Genomic DNA, 18,132 nt, shown 5'->3' with positions numbered 1-18,132 from the left:
CAGAGCGCAGGCGCCACAGGCAGTACCGGATGTGGCGAAATCTTCTCCACTTCCTGTTTCTATTGGTCGCGCTTTGTCCCGCCTTTCGGGTCCCGTTTGGTGTCTTTCTGAACACCGCCTCTTTCTCTCAGTGATTGGCCAGTAGACAGTTCCTACGGTAACCGACAACACACTTCTACTCTCCAGTCCTAATGACATCGCCTGCCTCAGAATAGCAACTTTGAAGCGAGGGCACGGGGGCGGGCCTTGCAGCTTATTACGCACGCGCATTCCCTTCTCACTGATTGGCGAGCGCCGTACGCTTTCTCCCTTGCTCCAAGAACCCCCTTAGCAACGGTCACTGTTGAGACGGAGGAAGACGCCCCCAGCGGATTGGCTGCACCGGGCCTCTCTGCAGCGTAGATTGGCTGAAGCGTCGATAGAGGGCCAGGCCTTGGCAGCCGCTGCCGGAGAACCGGCTGTCCCAGAACCGAGGCAGGACAGAACCTGTGGTGCCCCGCGGCACAGAGGAGCGACAAGATGATCCGCCGGAAGTCCAGCCAATTCCAGGGACTGAAAATGCAGTCGGAGCTTGAACAGCACTACGAACTGCGGAGAGAACCCAAGAAAGACCTCAGATCATTGGATGAATCGGCCACGCGGATGGGAACAGGTGTGCATACCGCGTCGGGGACCGTGGCTTCAGTGAATGCGGATGAAGATCCTGCAGCCAACTTGTTCCCGGTGAGGACTGGACAGAGTGGTCCACTCATGAATGTTTATAAAAGGGTTCCCCAGCAGGGCGCCACCCGTCGTTATGCTTTCTAACGTTCAAGACATTTCCCGGGCTGCCTTGGTGAAGAGACAGGGGTGTGTGACTCCCCCTGTTAATATGTTCATGAATAGTACTTAGGGGTCGCTGAAGCCTAGCCCGCCAGCATTGCTCGTAGCTTAGTCTTTAAGATGAGAAGGCAAGTTAGCGCGTTCTTAGGCCCGCTAGAGATTCGCAACGGCTCAAGAACTAGGGGCCATGAACAACACAGCTCTGCCTTTCCCAATCCGCTTTCTCTCTGCAGCCGCCACTGCCCCAGCCCCGGATCTGCATATGGTGAGTGTGAAGAGCTTTGGGGGAAAGTTACCCTTCACACTTGTATTATTCCTTTAGGGCTTCCCCACAATCCTGTCAACAGCGACGGTATCCTCAGTTTACAGATGAGGAGACTGAGGCCCAGAGATGCAATTACCCGAGATGACTAAGTCAGGTCTCCTGCTGCCCCAGTCCAAAGAGAGTGTGAGAAGAGGGGAGCCAAAGACTGAGAATGTAAATGTAGTATCAACGCCTCTATGGAGCATTGTACAAATGGGGACACTGAGGTTCACAGAGGGAGACTTGACCAGTTATACAGTAAGGGAGTGGCAGAGACCAGAACTCAAGTTTCCTAACCCTACGCTTTAGAGATGAAGAGGATCATAAGAGTTCATTTTGGCCATACCCTCTATTTACAGATGGAGAAAGTGAGGCCCAGAGAGGGGAGTGACCTGCCTAAGGTTATACAGCAATTTAGTGGAAGGGCCAAACCTCTAACTCAGGTCTCTTGGTTCCCAGTCCAATGCTCTAGCCATCATAGCCCTGTCATGAGATTAATGCATAATGGCCACCAACACCTTTTCCCCTCTTTTCCTATGACAGGAAGTACCTGGACATCCATTCCATGCACAGGCTGGAGAAGACAGCCAACGTTGAGGAGATGAGGGAGTATGCAGGGGGAGCAGGGAGGGGAATAAGAGCTAGCTCTTGGGGAAGGCTTGGGGGTGGGTGGGCTGGGAAGGCATGAGGAATGCCTGGTTCCAAAGCCTGCTGTACACTAGTGTGGGGCGGTGAAGGGAGGCTCCGGTTGTCACTCATTCCTTCCTCTCTCCCTTCCAAGGGTGCTGGCCGAGCTGTTGGGGCTAGGCTCTCCTGCGCAGAGCCTTCGGGACGCCATCACCCTGGACCTCTTCTCCCATGCACTCATCTTCTGCCGCCAACAAGGCTTCTCCCTGGAGCAGACATCAACGGCTTGTGCCCTGCTCCAAGATCTTCACAAGGCCTGTATTGGTAAGAGGAGGCCCCCGAAGGCTTTGAGTCCAGGGGAGAGGAGAAGGCTGGCACAAGTGACCAGGGGAAGTAAAAGCAGGATTAGCACCTGAAATCTTTGTTCCGTCATCACTAGCAGCAGTATCACACCCAAGTTATTTCACCTTTGAAATCCTCTACTTCCTTATCTATAATAAGGCTACAGCACTAACATTAGGAAACTGTTCTGAGAAATATTATATATAATATATGTAGATATATGCACAGTGCTCAATAAAACAGCTCTTGCTTTACTCCTGGAACTAATTTTCTACAGAATGTTTAACGAGGGCTAAACTATGTATTTCTTGGTTTACTGTCCGTCACTTCCACTAGAATATACGCTTCTTAAGGGCAGGAACTTGTCTGGTTCGGTGCCCAGAACAGTGCATAGTGGGTACTCAATATTTGTTGCCTATGTCTTTCTACTTCTAAAGCTCATGCTCAATAAGTAGCTGTTGAGTGACTAAAATGAATGATTATCAGGGAGGGTACTCACTGTCACATCTTGCCTTCCCTCCCAGCAACCCCCTTGGGCAACGTGGAGGAATGTTACCGCTACTTCACCAGTGTTCTTTTTTGCCATGGAATCAGGGTCAGTTTCACTCTCCCCCCAGATAAGGTCTAGCCCAGCCTCCCACCCTGTCTTACACACATGACCCTCATCTTCCTCTGAAGGCCACAGTGGGCTCTTCCTGCTCCTGGATTGCTGGGCACTTGGAGAAAAGGTGAGGGCTTCAGGAGGTGGTCAGTCCTCTAACTCCCAATCATCCCAACAGCGGCCCCCTTTCAGTATCAACCTCTTTAAGGAGGAACAGCTGCTGGCCCTGGCAGATTATGTGGTCAACACCTACTTCCGCCACTTCAAGCTCTACAAATACGTCTTCACACCCCAGGTACTGGGCCATGGACTACAAGAGGCCACCCCTCATCTCCCCCCTTTCCCTCAGTGCAGACGTCTTCCTCCCTCTTCCCAGGTGCGGCTGGATCTATCTTTGACTTACGTGGGGCTACAGGCACCCAAGCTCTGGCCAAAGGATGAGACGGGTAAGGGAGAATGCCGGGGCGAGGGCTGGACTGCGCTGGGGCTGGGGCTGAAGCCTCCTCCTGCCTTCTGGCTTGCAGAGAAAGAAGAGGGCGAAGAGGTGGAGGAGCAGGCAGTCACCCCAGAGAAGGAGGAACCGGAAACAGTGGTCCAGCCAGAGCCAGAGCCAAGTGAGGACCTGGAGGGGTTAGGGTTCCCTGTGACTTTGGGCAAGTGTGAAATGAAGGGTTTAGACCATATCAGGACTTCAGACTTTTTGTTTTAGTCATGGTGTCCTTTCTCCAACTGATTCCTTATGCAGAAGTCCAAGATGGCAAACAGATAAAAGCACAGCTGCTGGGGGTGAGGCAGGAATCCCAGAAAAGGATTATAAAATCAATGACAATAGGGCTTCCCTGGTGGCGCAGTGGTTAAGAATCCACCTGCCAATGCAAGGGACACGGGTTCAAGCCCTGGTCCGGGAAGATCCCACATGCAGTGGAGCAACTAAGCCTGTGCGCCACAACTACTGAGCCTGCGCTCTAGAGCCTGTGAGCCACAACTACTGAAGCCCGCATGCCTAGAGCCTGTGCTCCACAACAAGAGAAGCCTGCACACCACAAGGAAGAGTGGCCCCCGCTCGCCACAACTAGAGAAAGCCCACGCACGGCAACAGAGACCCAACACAGCCAAAAATAAATAAATAAATAAATAAAAATTAGAAAAAAAGCCAACCCAATGACAATAGCCAGCACACATTTGACAACACTATGTGCCAGGCAGGCCCCATTTTAAGCATATATATATATATATACTTTTTTTTTTTTTTGCCTGTGCCATGTGGCTTGCAGGATCTTAGCTCCCCGACCAGGAATCGAACCCATGCCCCCTGCAGTGGAATTGTGGAGTTGTAACCACTGGACTGCCAGGGAATTCCCACATTTTACATATATTAACCCATTTAATCCTCTCTCAATCCTAGTTGCTAGGTGCTATCACTATCTGCATTTTACACAGAGGAAACTGAGGCATGGATAGGTTAAGTCACCTGCCTAAGGTCACAAGGCTACTAAGTAGCAATCCAGAAAATGCAGCAGCATAGCTACTCTGCCCATCTTTCTCTCACAGAAGGGCTGGCTGACATTTCCTGAATTGAAGCAACACTGCCACTAGTGTAGCTCCCAGGGGCACCCTGGAAGGTTGTGTTTGCCTGGCTAGGGGCAATCCCTCAGCCCCAGACGGCATCTCTTCTGACCCGTCCCTTCTTCCCTGCCCCTGCAGGCCAGGTCTCCGTCCTCCGGGCCTACATCAAGACCCAGATGAACAAGGAACTGGAGCAGCTCCAACAACTGGTGGAGGAACGGCTCAAGGCCAGTGAGGAAAGGCTCGGCAGCAAGCTGACCGCACTCGAGCGGCCCCTCCAGCTACCTCCAGGCAAAGGCAAGAACAAGACCAAGTGACCCCCAGCGTCTTCCCCAATAAAGGCCTGGACCAAAGTGGCCCTACCCCGCCCCCCTCCTGAGCACCTTCTGGGCTTCCCTGCCGAAGCCAGGCACCAGACACAGGACGCTGGCTCTCCCTGGTGTGTAGCAGGTTTTATTGCATACGTGGCACAGGCAGCATGGATAAGGCCAGGCATGGCACTCTGGGTGGCTCTCTTCCACCTCAGCTCTGATCTCAAAGCCCTGGCCAGTGGGGGTAGGTGTACAGGGCTGGTCTCTATGATAGTTTGATCAGTGGCGGGCCTGGCCAGGCATGGGGGGGGCCTGAGGCCAGAACCCAGAGGAGCTGGAATGATAAAAATCCTCCTCCTGGAGAGTTCTGCTTCCTGGGATTCCTCAGGGCTGAAGTACTAGCCCAGCACCAGCATGGCCTCGTCTTCAGTGATAGTAGCTGAGTCCCCCTCCTCTTCAGGGCCCATCATGGGAAAAGGCCCTGGGGGCCGGTGCTGGAAGAGGGCTGCCCGGTTCTGCTGCTCACCCTTCTTCACCCAGTGTCCATAGAGCCGGAAGGCACAGCTGTCAATGAGGCGCCGCACTGGCCGCAGCGCATAAGGGTCCCTCAACAGTGCACTCTTGGTCAGCGGCCGTACACGGTGGGTGCTTAAGGCCACCCGTCCAGCAGCCAGCACTGTCCACACTGCCACCTGGGAAAGGGGGCAGTGTGAGCTCCACTGGCACATCCACCACAAGAAGAATCATGGGACAGAGGAGCAGGCCCAGACCCTGACACTCTCAGGCTTACCCGGAACCGCTGGCGGGGGGTGAGGTTCCAGGGTTGGCTGCCTTCACAGCGCTCAAAGAATGGGTGCTGTAGGGCTTGCTCAGCTGTCAGGCGCTCCTCAGGATCCACCTGCAGCAGCTTCGAGATCTACGGGAAATGCCAGAGCATGAGGGGCAGCTCTTGGGCCTCCCTCCTTGCCCTCTCATGGCCCCAGCTCACCAGGTCTTTCACAGTGTCAGAACGGTCATCCCACTCAGGTGAACTAAACTGGTACTGGCCCTCCATGATCATGCGTAACATCAGGATCTGGCGTCGGTGCCAGAATGGTGGTGAGCCAGCCAGGAGTGTGAACAAGATCACCCCACAGGCCCAGCTGAGAAAGAGACCACAGGCAGGGAGGACTAGGTGAGCGAATGTGTTGAAGGACACTACATGAAGGAGGAGGGAAGGGGGAGACCAGAAACTCACAGATCGACCTCCTTGCCGTAGCCTGGGTGGGTTTCATCCATGGAGCACTTAAGGATCTCTGGTGCTAGATACCCTGGAGTCCCACACAACTCTGGGGAGAGAGGCCTGAGATTGATGGGATGTCACAGCCCCCTCAAGGACCCTTAACACCAGACCTCTGCTGGAGCCTCAACACCACCAGGGCCCCAAGTGTTCCCATTCTGCTCCTGCCTGCCTTCTGCCAAGTCTCGATATTAGACCCTAGCCCTGCTGAACAATTCAAGGACCCACCAAGGCTCCTGGTGGCCTTCCTGGGAAAACCTGATTTTTAGATTGACTTCAAGGTGCTATCCAACTGTACCACTTGCCTCCCCCAACCCTCCAGCCAACCCACTCCTTACACAACTTTTTATCATGTTTTTACATATATACACACATAGAAAACAAAACTTAAATCTTTTCTGCATTCCTTTCTGCCCAAATCTATTCCTCCTCCTATAATCTCTACTGCGGTTAGTGGAACCACCACTCAACCAAGGGGAATGAGTAGGAATATGGGATTTCTTAAGGCACATTCTGGGTAAATTGTTTGTTTAAAACCCTTCCCTGGCTACCCATCATGGCCTCAGGATCAAGTCTAGATTCCTACAGCACAGAGCCCTCCATGACTTGATCTAATCCTATATTTTTAGTTTCTTCTGGCACCAATTCTTCCATCCCAGCAATTTCCAAACTGTGATCCATGGCACACTTCCAAGAGATCTTAACAGGCCTGAATTGAGAAATTGAATTTCTCTTGGGAAATGCATTCCAACTCAAACTATTTACTGAACGCCTACCATGTGCCAAGCACCACACTAGACACAGTGGCGAATTTGATGTGCCCTTACCAAGCTCACTACCTACCAGAAAGCAAATAACAGAGTAAGACAGGTATCATGAAGTGGGGGAGATATAAGAGCAAAAAGCAAGGGCTCTAACCTGACATAGAGCTTTAAAGTAAAAGTTGAATTATCCAAGCCAAGGGAGAGGCTGGAGTGGGCAGGGGCAGAAATGATTCAGAATAGGGAAGTGTATGTGGCAGCCCAAAGGGACACAAAGCACAGCATCTGGAAGATGTGTAAGTCCACAGGTTAAGACCATGAACTCCGGAGTCACATTGCCCACGTTCAAATCACACCTACGTGACCTTGGGCAAGTCACCTCACCTCATTAAGCCCACTTATAAAATAGAGACACAAATACTATTTCAGAGCTGTTGAGAGGATCTAGAGAAATAAGCCATGTAGACTCAGCGTGGTGCCTTACTCACAATAAGTGCCCAGTGAATGTTAGCTATTAGTAAGTCCAATGCAGAGCCACTGAAGGAGAGGAAGTAGTATATTAAAGGCTCTGAGGAGTCTCACAGTTGAACTTTGTTTAGTTTTCCACTTGCACTAGAAACGGTTGTCACAACAAATGTGTGGGCACCAGGTGAGAAGGGCTGTCGCGCCACACCAGGCTCCTCATAGCACCTAAGCAGCACACTGTGGACCTGCCTCCGCCAGACCCCAAAGGCACAGCTGAGCCCTGCTGTCCCTCGCTCCCTCTTTTTCCTCCTGCGACAAGCCCAGCCTCCCCAGGCCGAGGTCCAAGCCCCTTCCTCTGTGGGTCCCTACAGCTGAATCAGGTACTCCTTCCTGGCATGGCCCCTTGCCTGCTGTGTGCCATGATCTGCTCACTTGTCTGCCTCCAGGTCAGGAAGCCCACATTGATTTGCACACAAGGCTCTGCACCCAGTGGGACCTGGCAAGCGCTCAATGACCTTCCTTTCCTTGGTACTTGGGACCCAGTTCTCAGACCCAGCCAACCAGCCCCAGGCCTGAGCCTCTTTCCCTCCCAAGCCTCTCAGGGTACCAGGTCCCCTCACCTCGAAGCTTCTCGTCAGGTTCCAAGTGGCAGGAGAACCCAAAATCTGAAAGTCGGATCTGCATATTGTCATCTAGGAGAATATTCTCAGGCTTCAGGTCTCGGTGTACAATGTTGTTGGCGTGGAGAAAGCTCACTGCTTCCAGCAGAGACCTCATGATGGACCTGAGGGAGGCACAGTCTCCTTTGCTTCTCCCTGCCCCGCCCCACCCCTGCTCATCCCAGGGGCTGCAGGCTCAGCCATTACCTGGTTTCCTTTTCTGAGAGGGCCACCTTCTCTGTGAGATAGTCAAACAGCTCTCCCTTCCGCATCCTAAGGGATAGGAGGGGTTGGGAGATAGGTGCACCTCACAGTGGCAGCTGAGAAAAGAAGCCAGTGCTCACAGAAAATACCACGGAAAAGGCCAGTAAAGAGATCCCTCTGTAGACAAATGAAAGGGTCTCGAGACAGAGCACTCCAAGAGTGAACCGGATGTCAGGGGCACTTTGGCCCAATAGGGTGGCCGTCAAAATATCTGCCACAAGGGGGCTATTTTAGCAAGAATAAGTGCCTTGTGATAATAATCATTTACAGGAAGTCTGTGTTATCTGAGAATACACTCAAAAAACGCCTTTTGAAGTGAATCTATTTAGACCACGGACCAAAATTTTACAGTTAATAGTAGCAAGAAAGTTGAATGGGACTTTATTTTGAATTTTGCTTATTTTATCTTGTCTTTAAAAACTGAGGCTATAATTGCAACTCTGCGTCAATCCTTGAAATAAAGAACACATCAGGTTCCGCAAAGTTGCATGGTGGTGTAACAGATACTTCCCACTTCCCCACGACTCTTGCAGAGGGTCATTTCTGTCTGAAGACTTTGTAAATTTCTTCCAAGGGCCTCTCTTAAACATCTGGTATCCAAACCATTCTCTTTTGAAGTACCTTTGCAACTAGTTTGCATTATAGCACTGTATAATATCTGACATTCAGCTTTAGACCGACCAGAAAAAGAATTGATGGGCAGAGAGAGACTCCAGTGGAGGGTGTTGAACACCGGGCGACTGGTGAGGGAGAGTCTGTTTATAAGTGGTCAGCTCACGGATGAACACTCTCCTCCTAAAACAGGGTCTCATGAAGACCCTTTGTACTTAGCTGGTCACTATGACTCTTGAAGAACTTGCCTCAATCTGGACACCTAGGGAGAAGGGCCAGAGCCCTGAGCTGGCAGGCAGGCCTGAGCGGGAGCAGAGGAAGGTGTGAGCAGGGTGGTCTTCAGCCCACTGTGCTGTAAGGCTGGGTCCATGCATGGAGGTGAGGAGGAGGCTTCTCGATTGGGGCCGGGAGATACTCACAGGTCAAACACCAGGAACATGAAGCTAGAAGACTCGTAGGAATCGATGAGAGTGACTGGGGAAAGAGGCAGAAAGGCAGAGAGACAGAGATGGAAAGGAGCAGATGCACATTAAAGGGCCTTTTCCACCCTGAGGCAGCAGTGGGCTGTTACTGGGAAGGAAGGAGAACCAAAGGAGGCAGTAGGGACCCAAAGGCTGGCCACACTTTGAGGTGCAGCGGAGCCAGGAGTAAGGGAGCAGAGGCGTGGAGGCAGTGCTGGGGGAAGTGGGCTGTGGGCAGGGCTAACAGGAGCAGGGAATGCAGCCTCACTGATGTGGGGGTGGCCGGCGACCTGGCGAAGGATGTGTGTCTCTCGCCGCGTGGCTTCTCGCACCTCCTCCAGCTGCTCAGGACTCAGCCGCTCAGCTGTCACCTCCATGATCTTCACCGCAAACTCACGGCCAGTAACTCGATGAACGCAACGGCGGACTACAGAGCTCACTCCTCTGCCAGAGTCAGACAACACACAAGTCAGGGCCTCCTACTCTCTCATTTCCACGCAGAGTAGAGCCTCGGCAGCCTCACACCCACTACGCCAGACTCTGGAAACCCATTTAGACAACAGGGCGAACTCCCAAGGAGCTCACCCTGGCCTGCAGGAGCTTCACAGTAGCCTCAGCAAGCAACCTGGGCACCCAGCAAGGTGCTACACAAAGCTCATAGGGCAGGCAGGCAGGGGTCCTGGGTTCCAGTCTCTGCCACTCCCTCCATGGGTGAGCCTAGGCACTGGGCCCCAGAACCTGCCCCTTGCCCTAGAACCCCACAAGGAGAAAGTGGGAAGGCTCCCTCCAGATTTTACCCACTTCCACGGTTACCCCATCTAAATCCCAAAGTTCCCCTACAATACCTCAAGTGAAGGAGGCTCCAAATAAATATTGGGCCACTGACCAGAAGACCAAAGTTGAGAAGTAGGAGATCTTGGTTTAGGCCCCAAATCTGTCACTAATTAACCTCCAAGTGACCCACTGACATAAGGTCTCTGGGCTTCCACTTCACCTGCTCTGAAATGTAGCCAACAATATCTTGAAGGGATGCTGAAAGGCGTTAATGAGGTAGAGACAGAAAAGCCCATTTGGCTTTGTAAAGACAAAGTCCTAGGGAATTCCATGCGGTCCAGTGGTTAGGACTCCACGCTTCCACTGCAGAGGGCTCGGGTTCGATCCCTGGTTGGGGAACTAAGATCACACAAGCCGCATGGCACGGCCGAAAAAAAGAAAAAAAGACAAAGTCCTAGACAAGGATCTCCTTGCTTGGGCTCTGTCACCAACTCTGTGTGACCCTACAAGTATTTCAGGCTAAGGTGCAAATCTCTCCAGGATCTGACCTCATACCACATTTCGCATGCTGCTTCCCTGGCTGCCCTTCACATAACCTCACTGCTGTGCTCCCAGGGCCTCCTTGCCTTTATGTAACTCCTTTTGCTTGAAATGCCTGTCACCCACATCTCTGGTTCAATCAGTGGATGCAAACTATTGACCCTCCAGGCAAACACAGCCCACAGATATATTACACTGTGGTCAGTGCATTGTTATTTACAAGTCTGAATTCACATACCTTAGTTGGAACAAGAACGCTCCAGCTGCCACAATGCTCACCACTTCCTACTCTTTTACTCTTGGTCACTTCACAGTTTTCATTTTCTGCCCAACTACTAAGGGCACCTGAGTTTGAGGTCCCTGGTCTAATTATTACTCATCTTTTAATGAACCTCTGAGAATTTGTGGAAAGCTGGAGACCTCTGCCACATATATCCAACATTTTTATTATTTCGGGGCGGGGGGGTGGTCAAAGATCCTTTGAAGTCATAGAGCAAAGAATCCCTGCTTTAAGGCCCAAAATGAATGCTGCGTCTACCAATTCTTTGTTTATTCTCCAGGAGGGAGGGGCCACTCCCTTCGCTGGTATCCTATAGCATTTTACCTGTAGGAGCATTCCCCTTTTTTTTTTCTTAATTTATTTATTTTATTTATTCTTTTTTTTTTTGGGCTGCATTGGGTCTTCGTTGTTACACGCGGGCTTTCTCTAGTTGAGGCGAGCGGGGGCTACTCTTCATTGCGGTGCGCGGGCTTCTCACTGCAGTGGCTTCTCTTGTTGTGGAGCATGGGCTCTAGGCAGGCAGGCTTCAGTAGTTGTGGCTCGTGGGCTCTAGAGAGCAGGCTCAGTAGTTGTGGCGCATGGGCTTAGTTGCTCCTTGGCACGTGGGATCTTCCCAGACCAGGGCTCGAACCCATGTGCCCTGCATTGGCAGGCGGATTCTCAACCACTGTGCCACCAGGGAAGCCCCTACCTGTAGGAGCATTCCCTTTTAATTAAGCCTTCCTACTATGTGTCATGACTATCTACATGGGAAACCTGGGTCTTCAAAGTCCAAACTCTTCCTACTGATGCACCCCAGTACCTTGTTCTCTGCCCATCCCTTAAGTGTTAAGACTTCCCCAGGATCCCAACCTTGGCCCTGTTCTCAGGCTATATACACTCTCAGTAATCTTATCCACCTCCATGACTTCAACATTCATGCCCAGATTGTCTACCCCACCCCCCCCAGCCATTTTTTTTTTTTTTTTGGCGGCACCACACAGCTTGCGGGATCTCAGTTCCTCAACCAGGGATTGAACTCGGGCCATGGCAGTGAAAGCCCAGAAACCTAACCACTAGGCCACCAGGGAACTCCCCCAGATGTCAGGCCAACACATCTTACTGAATGAATTGCTTCCCAAGGATCCTAGAGACCTCTCACTGTCATCATGACCACTGAACACTTAATCTTCCCGACACTAGCTCCTCAATTCCTGATCTCAATTAATAGCAATGCCATTCAATCCGACTCCCAAACTAGAAACCCTGGTGCCATTCTTGGCTTCGCCCTCTCCTCCACAATCTACCACATCCAACCAGTCCAGCCCATCTTGTATTATCTCTCAAATCTGTTTCCTAGTACTCCATCCCCACCACCACAGTGGTCTCCTAACTGATCTCCCTGCTGCTAATCTCAACCACTGCCACCTATCTGCCACACTGCTTTGAGAACTAGCTTCTTAAAACAGCCCCAATCGTGTCATTCACTGCTTAAAAACTTCCCTGTTTAAATTCTTTACTAAGTTCTGTGTCCCCTCATTCCTCAGCAGTACCCCTAAAGCAACTGTCCTCTTTTTAATGATACCTAATACTTTCAACCTTACAGTTACCTGTGGAATGCATTCAAAATTCTTGTTTTCTTTCCATACTGCCTCCCTATTACTTACAAGATAAAAATCAAATCCGAATTCCTTCATCTGTCACTCAAGGCCTTCACCAACTTCTTAGTCTCTTTTCAGCCTCATCCCTGGCTATAACCCTGCTCTTCAACCTTTGTTTCAGTGACTTATAACTTATCACCAATTTCCAGCTCTTTTAAAGCTTCAGGTCTGAAATTGGTACTCTGGAAAAAGTAATTTAGTTAGAGCGTGCAGGTAATTTACTGTGCAGGAAAAACAAGAGGGAAAAGGTAGAAGAGAGAGACGAGGGATGATGCTACCACAGTAATCTTGGAATGAAATGATAAGGACCCTACTCTCTGATCTGCCTTCTTCAAAACTGGTCCTTCTGTGCCCTTGGCAGTGGAACCACTGTTTTTACCTAAGGGCTCTTCCTAGCCTCAGTGCATCTTCCCTCACCTGGTCCTGAAACCTTGCAGCATCTCAGGACTTGGATCTCAGCTCTCTTCTTTTCCCAATATTCTCTCTTCCCTGTGATCTCCATCCAGACCCAGGGGCTTTTTTTTTTTCAATTTTGGTCACGCCACACGCAGCATGTGGGATCTTAGTCCCTGACCAGGGATCAAACCCATGCCCCCTTCAGTGGAAGCACAGAGTCCTAACCATTAGACCGCAGGGAATTCCCCCCAGGGGCTTTAAATACCAACTATGTGCAAATGCTTCCTGCTACGCTGTCTCAAGCCTTGATTTCTCTCCAGAATTCCTGATTCCAACAACCTTTTTGACATCTCCATGTGCTATCTAAAAGGAGTCTGAACAAATCTAATGGTCACACCCCCATTGGATTTCCTGGCCTCAGCAGCATGTGTCACAGCAGACCACGCCAACCTTCCAGAAACATACTCTTCCTTTTTTTTTAAAGTTGGTGGTTTTTTAAATTAATTAATTAATTTATTTATTTATTTTTGGCTGCGTTGGGTCTTCGTTGCTGCGCGCGGGCTTTCTCTAGTTGCAGCGAGCGGGGGCGCTACTCTTCGTTGCGGTGTGCGGGCTTCTCACTGTCGTGGCTTCTCTTGTTGTGGAGCACGGGCTCTAGGCGCGCAGGCTTCAGTAGTTGTGGCACGTGGGCTCAGTAGTTGTGGCTCACGGGCTCTAGAATGCAGGCTCAGTAGTTGTGGCGCACGGGCTTCGTTGCTCTGTGGCATATGGGATCTTCCTGGACCAGGGATCGAACCCACGTCCCCTGCACTGGCAAGTAGATTCTTAACCACTGAGCCACCAGGGAAGTTCCAAACATACTCTTGTGTTTTTCTTTTTAACTCACAGATGGCATCTCTGTAGTTTCCCTTGCTGGCTCCTCCTTCTCTAACTCCTTAATGGTGACATGCCCCACGGTCTGAGCCTAGGCCTCTTTCACTACTCTACATTTCTCTTGCCAACTACTATCTATATGCTGATGCCTCCCAAGTTAACAGCTCTAGCCCAGCGCTCTTGCTTGAGTTCCAGACTCACATGCCCACTGGACAGCTCCAGTTGGTGGAACTCTTGACTTGCTCACACCTCCCTCCAGACTGATCTTCCCCAGTCTTCTTCATTTCAGTAAATGGTACTCAAGCACTCAAATCCAAACCTTAGAATTTATTCTTGTTTTCTTCCCTTTCCCTTGTGGTCCATATCCAATCCTTCAGGAAATTGTATCAAGTCTCCCTTCAAGCCATCACCTAAATTATCCACTTCTCTCCATCTCTACCACTACCACTCTAGTCTAAACCATCACCATCTCTAGCCTGAATGAATCAGTAGCTTCCTAGCTGGTCTCTATGCTTCCATTCTTGCCCCTCTCCTATCCACTCTCCACATAAGAGCCAGATGATCTTTTTTAAATGTAATAACACATCTGTATTGAGCACTCACCATGTGCCAGGATGTGTCCTAAGAGTATCATATTAACTCTTTCCTTCCTCACAGCAACCTACAAGGTAGGCTCTTTTTCTAATTCTCCCATTTACAATGGAGAAACTTTGAGGCATAGAAAGATTAGGTTCCTAGGCCCCAAATCACAGAAATGTAAATCAGATCACATTACTACCCTACTGGAAACCACCAGTATCACCAGAATAAACTTTACATTCCTTATCCTAGGGAATTCCCTGGCGGTCCAGTGGTTAAGACTTTGCCTTCCAATGCAGGGGGTGCGGGTTCGATCCCTGGGGAGCTAGGATCCCACGTGCCTTGCGGCCAAACAACCAAAACATAAAACAGAAGCAATATTGTAACAATCAATAAAGACTTTAAAGATGGTCCGCATCAAAAAAAATCTTAAAAAAAAAATTCCTGGGGCTTCCCTGGTGGCGCAGTGGTTGAGAATCTGCCTGCCAATGCAGGGGACACGGGTTCGAGCCCTGGTCTGGGAAGATCCCACATGCCGCGGAGCGACTAGGCCCGTGAGCCACAACTACTGAGCCTGCGCGTCTGGAGCCTGTGCTCCACAACAAGAGAGGCCACGATAGTGAGAGGCCCGCGCACCGGGATGAAGAGTGGCCCCCGCTTGCCGCAACTGGAGAAAGCCCTCGCACAGGAACGAAGACCCAACACAGCCAAAAATAAATAAATAAATAAATAAAAATTAAAAATATGAATATCTGCTTAAAAAAAAAAAAATTCCTGGAACTTCCCTGGTGGCGCAGTGGTTAAGAATCCGCCTGCCAATGCAGGGGACACGGGTTCGAGCCCTGGTCCGGGAAGACCCCACATGCCGTGGAGCAACTGAGCCCGTGCACCACAACTACTGAGCCTGCGCTCTAGAGCCCACGAGCCACAACTACTGAAGCCCACGCGCCTACAGCCCGTGCTCCGCAACAAAGGAAGCCACCGTGATGAGAAGCCCGTGCACCGCAACGAAGAGTAGCCCCCACTCGCCGCAACTAGAGAAAAGCCCGAGGCAGCAACGAAGACCCAACACAGCCAAAAATAAATAATAAATAAATAAATAAATTTATTTCTAAAAAAATTCCTTATCCTGGCCCAAGGCTCTACATAATCCAACCTCTATTTACCTCCCCAACTTAATTTCCTCCACCTTTCCCCACTCTTACAACATTCTAGTCACTATGATCTTCTATCTATTGCTTGAATAGGCCCTTTCCTATCTTGAGCCTTTGCACACGGCAGTTCCCTCTGCTCGGAATATATCTTGCCTCAGCTCATGACCTGTTCATTCTCATCGTCCAAGTCTCAGCTCCATTAATTACTCTTGTTCCATAACCCTATTTATTTTCTCCCTAGCACTTACACTGAACTTTAACTTGTTTTCGTGTTTACTGTCTCTCTCTACCACTAGAACATAAACTCCAGGAGAACAGAAACCTTGTAAGATGTTAAGGTGTGGGTCTTACATCTCCAGTGCCTAGCACAGTGCACCCAGCACATTGTACATGCTTAGGAAACCTTGATGAATAAATGTATCAGCCACTGCCTCTACAGGTGACGGCTTCCTTCTATTTGGTGTGTGCTGAACTCCTACTCATCCTTCAAGACCCAAATATCACCACTTCTGGGAAGCTGTGGTTTTCTGAGACCCAGCAGCACTTTTTACACAGCCTGATACTTTTTATACGTTCATGTGTCTCCTTCAGTCACATCACTTGGAGTACCTCCAGGGCATAAACATCTCTTCTACCCTCCCCATATTTACCTTTGTGTCTGGCACCCAGTAGGTGCTTGAATTATGTTTGTTGAACACATAAATGAATGAATTCGTGAAAAAATGGGGGCTGACCCAGAATAAGAGTCTAGCCACCAAATGTTCCTCCACTCACCACTGACCCTTCCCATTTAGAACTCTTCACCCCTCAGAGGGAACTGTGTACCCTGGCTAGGACCTGACCTCTCTGGACCTCTGTTTCCCTGCCGTGGGCTCACCTGCCAATGACGTCCTTAGGGTCATACTTCTGGTAAAACTCCTTGGCCGCAGCCCAGTCGGGCAGCTCATCCTCCGGCCCCACGTCCAGCGTCATTTTGAAGTAGGTGGGGGCCTGTGTGGAGGAAACGGAGGGCAGTGAAGGCAGGGAGGCCCACAGGCTCTGAGAGGACGAACATCGCGGCTCGCGGAGGCGCAGCCCTTGCGGCTGGGGAGCCAGGATCCTGTGGGATGGGGACAGGGTGGGGGAAGGACAGGGACTAGGGAGACCCCACGAAAGGGCCTTAGGGGTCGGGACGGGATGGCAAGGCAGGGAGGGGGGCGGGGGAGAGGAAGGGAAAAGGTGCGGAGGAAGAGGGGAAGGGGTACTCGGACTGGTGGCTGTTGCTGCGCAGGCGCACTTGGGCGGGCGCTGGGAGGGGGCGCGGGGTCTCGCGCGGGCTCACCCGCGGGGGCGGGGAGAGAAGTCAGAGTCGACGCGAGGCCGCCCTGTCGCCGGGTTCGCCTCTAGTCCCTTACCTTAGCCACAGGCAGTGCCGGCGACGACCTCAGGCCCCGCCCCCATCCTGTCCGCCAATGGCCAGCGCCACCCGAAGACTGAGGTTCAAACACCCTTCCGATTGGAAACTGGTAGTCCAATAAGAAGCCGACAGTCCCGAGGCTGGCGCGGGAGTTGGAGCTCGGAGTTACCTGAGGTTGCGACGCTAGGGCGGGGCTTCAGATACGGCCAATCAGGGCATGGCATCTGCTGGGGCCAGCAGGGGGCGGAGCTTATTGACCAGTGGGGCTGGAGGCCTGGAACGGGACCCGGAAGTTAGATTTACCGGTAAGTGTGACCTCCGGGTATCCGGTACGCGGGACTCGCTGCGCCTCCGACTCCCGGACTTGGGCATGGTCCCCTCAGTCTCTCAGAATCTCTATCTGAATTCGGCTTTTAAAAATATTAGCAGCCTAGTCCAAAGCGCCTGCTTTGAGGGGCAGAGCATGCAACTTGGACCTCAACTTGGCTACTTGGTACGAGCTTGTACGAGCCACGGCTCGTCAGCCAGAAGAGGCTTTCTCGTCCTGTGGCTGCTCCGACTCTTGAATACCTCCAATGCCCTAGTGCTCACCATCTGGGGTTATACATTTTCCCAGTCTTCCACCACCACCTCCCGAAAGCCTTGGGGAATATCACACTTGGTTCGAAGCCTACCAGGTTATGAGATTCTGCCAGGAGCGACTCACTTCATAAATCTTCTCAGTGCACAGCTCAACCCTGGCATTCACTTACTCATTCAACAAATATTTGTTGAGCGTCTAAGAGTTAGACTAATAGCAATGAAAAAAAATAAGGTCCCTACCCTTGTGGAGGTTGTGTTCCAGGAGGCAGAGAATGAATTCATTTAATCTAACTATCTTAGAAATGTCACTTTGGGATTGCAAGCATGTAAGAGGAGAAAAACGAATCCAAGTAACTTTTTAACAGAGTACTTTGACCTTATACCATTAATCTAAAGACAAAATAGTTGCAAAGAAATCTTGTACTTTACTTAGTAGACTTGTTGTTTGGTAGCATAATGGGATAATTATTTTGAAATTGAGCAAGTGAATAAACATTGATGTAGTTGGCAGCCTAGATTCTTACTGTGGGAATATGGAATCTGGAATAGGGAAAGGAGAGCACCTTATGATTGATTGAAGTTGGAGGTATGATTTTAAGAAATTACTTTAGATAAAATTAGATATTTTCTAGCTCTAACCTCTGAAAGGGCCTAGAAGCAATAATGTCCCAGCAGAGTGAGCAAAGCTAGTGTCTAGATACTGATTTCAAAGTAACAGTCCTCAATAAAAGAAACCAGGGCTCCTTGGGAGAAATGGCCAATTCCCAGGCTGGAGCAGAGAAAGTACAAAATGAGCCTGGAATAATTTGTGCCAGAAAGCAAGTGAAGAAAGATGGGGACTTAG

At 50.7% G+C, this 18,132-nt stretch overlaps 2 protein-coding genes across 5 annotated transcripts; one reads left to right on the top strand and one right to left on the bottom strand.

Annotated features, from left to right (window-relative positions):
- The first annotated feature begins 112 nt into the window (after nt 1-112).
- CCDC189 (coiled-coil domain containing 189) lies at nt 113-6,462 on the top strand. 2 transcript variants are annotated; one of them, XM_036824916.1, is made up of 9 exons: nt 113-723; nt 1,056-1,087; nt 1,670-1,735; nt 1,908-2,077; nt 2,620-2,690; nt 2,875-2,991; nt 3,073-3,142; nt 3,221-3,310; nt 4,401-6,462. In XM_036824916.1, exons 1-9 carry the CDS (start codon nt 520-522, stop codon nt 4,577-4,579), a joined length of 999 nt encoding a protein of 332 aa, XP_036680811.1. In that variant the 5' UTR covers nt 113-519; the 3' UTR covers nt 4,580-6,462. The 2 variants fall into 2 exon arrangements, with proteins under 2 accessions (XP_036680811.1, XP_036680812.1); XM_036824917.1 differs by lacking the exon at nt 2,875-2,991 and having other exon boundaries at nt 4,401-4,612.
- Nucleotides 4,696-16,802, bottom strand: PHKG2 (phosphorylase kinase catalytic subunit gamma 2). 3 transcript variants are annotated; one of them, XM_036824913.1, is made up of 10 exons: nt 16,632-16,739; nt 16,188-16,300; nt 9,343-9,518; nt 9,033-9,087; nt 7,945-8,010; nt 7,699-7,862; nt 5,811-5,901; nt 5,562-5,715; nt 5,364-5,489; nt 4,696-5,265 (listed from the first exon to the last, which is right to left on the bottom strand). In XM_036824913.1, the coding sequence occupies exons 2-10, from the start codon at nt 16,280-16,282 to the stop codon at nt 4,972-4,974; spliced, it is 1,221 nt and encodes a 406-aa protein (XP_036680808.1). In that variant the 5' UTR covers nt 16,283-16,300; nt 16,632-16,739; the 3' UTR covers nt 4,696-4,971. The 3 variants fall into 3 exon arrangements, with proteins under 3 accessions (XP_036680808.1, XP_036680810.1, XP_036680809.1); XM_036824914.1 differs by having other exon boundaries at nt 4,701-5,265; nt 16,705-16,802; XM_036824915.1 differs by lacking the exon at nt 7,945-8,010 and having other exon boundaries at nt 16,632-16,701.
- Nucleotides 16,803-18,132: the final 1,330 nt, after the last annotated feature.

The sequence above is a fragment of the Balaenoptera musculus genome, chromosome 15 (assembly GCF_009873245.2).
Source record: "Balaenoptera musculus isolate JJ_BM4_2016_0621 chromosome 15, mBalMus1.pri.v3, whole genome shotgun sequence".
Classification (NCBI taxonomy): domain Eukaryota; kingdom Metazoa; phylum Chordata; class Mammalia; order Artiodactyla; family Balaenopteridae; genus Balaenoptera; species Balaenoptera musculus.
This window is presented reverse-complemented; position numbering and strand designations above follow the sequence as displayed.

Excerpts from the sequence above, each read along its gene's own strand:
- CCDC189 (XM_036824916.1), top strand. The coding sequence starts at position 520 with ATGATCCGCCGGAAGTCCAGCCAATTCCAGGGACTGAAAATGCAGTCG. Across the intron at positions 2,078-2,619 it reads TCTTCACAAGGCCTGTATTG|CAACCCCCTTGGGCAACGTG; the intron begins GTAAGAGGAGGC and ends CTTCCCTCCCAG. Across the intron at positions 2,992-3,072 it reads AATACGTCTTCACACCCCAG|GTGCGGCTGGATCTATCTTT; the intron begins GTACTGGGCCAT and ends CCCTCTTCCCAG.
- PHKG2 (XM_036824914.1), bottom strand. The coding sequence starts at position 16,282 with ATGACGCTGGACGTGGGGCCGGAGGATGAGCTGCCCGACTGGGCTGCG. Across the intron at positions 9,519-16,187 it reads CCTAAGGACGTCATTGGCAG|AGGAGTGAGCTCTGTAGTCC; the intron begins GTGAGCCCACGG and ends TGACTCTGGCAG. Across the intron at positions 5,716-5,810 it reads TACGGCAAGGAGGTCGATCT|CTGGGCCTGTGGGGTGATCT; the intron begins GTGAGTTTCTGG and ends TCTCTTTCTCAG.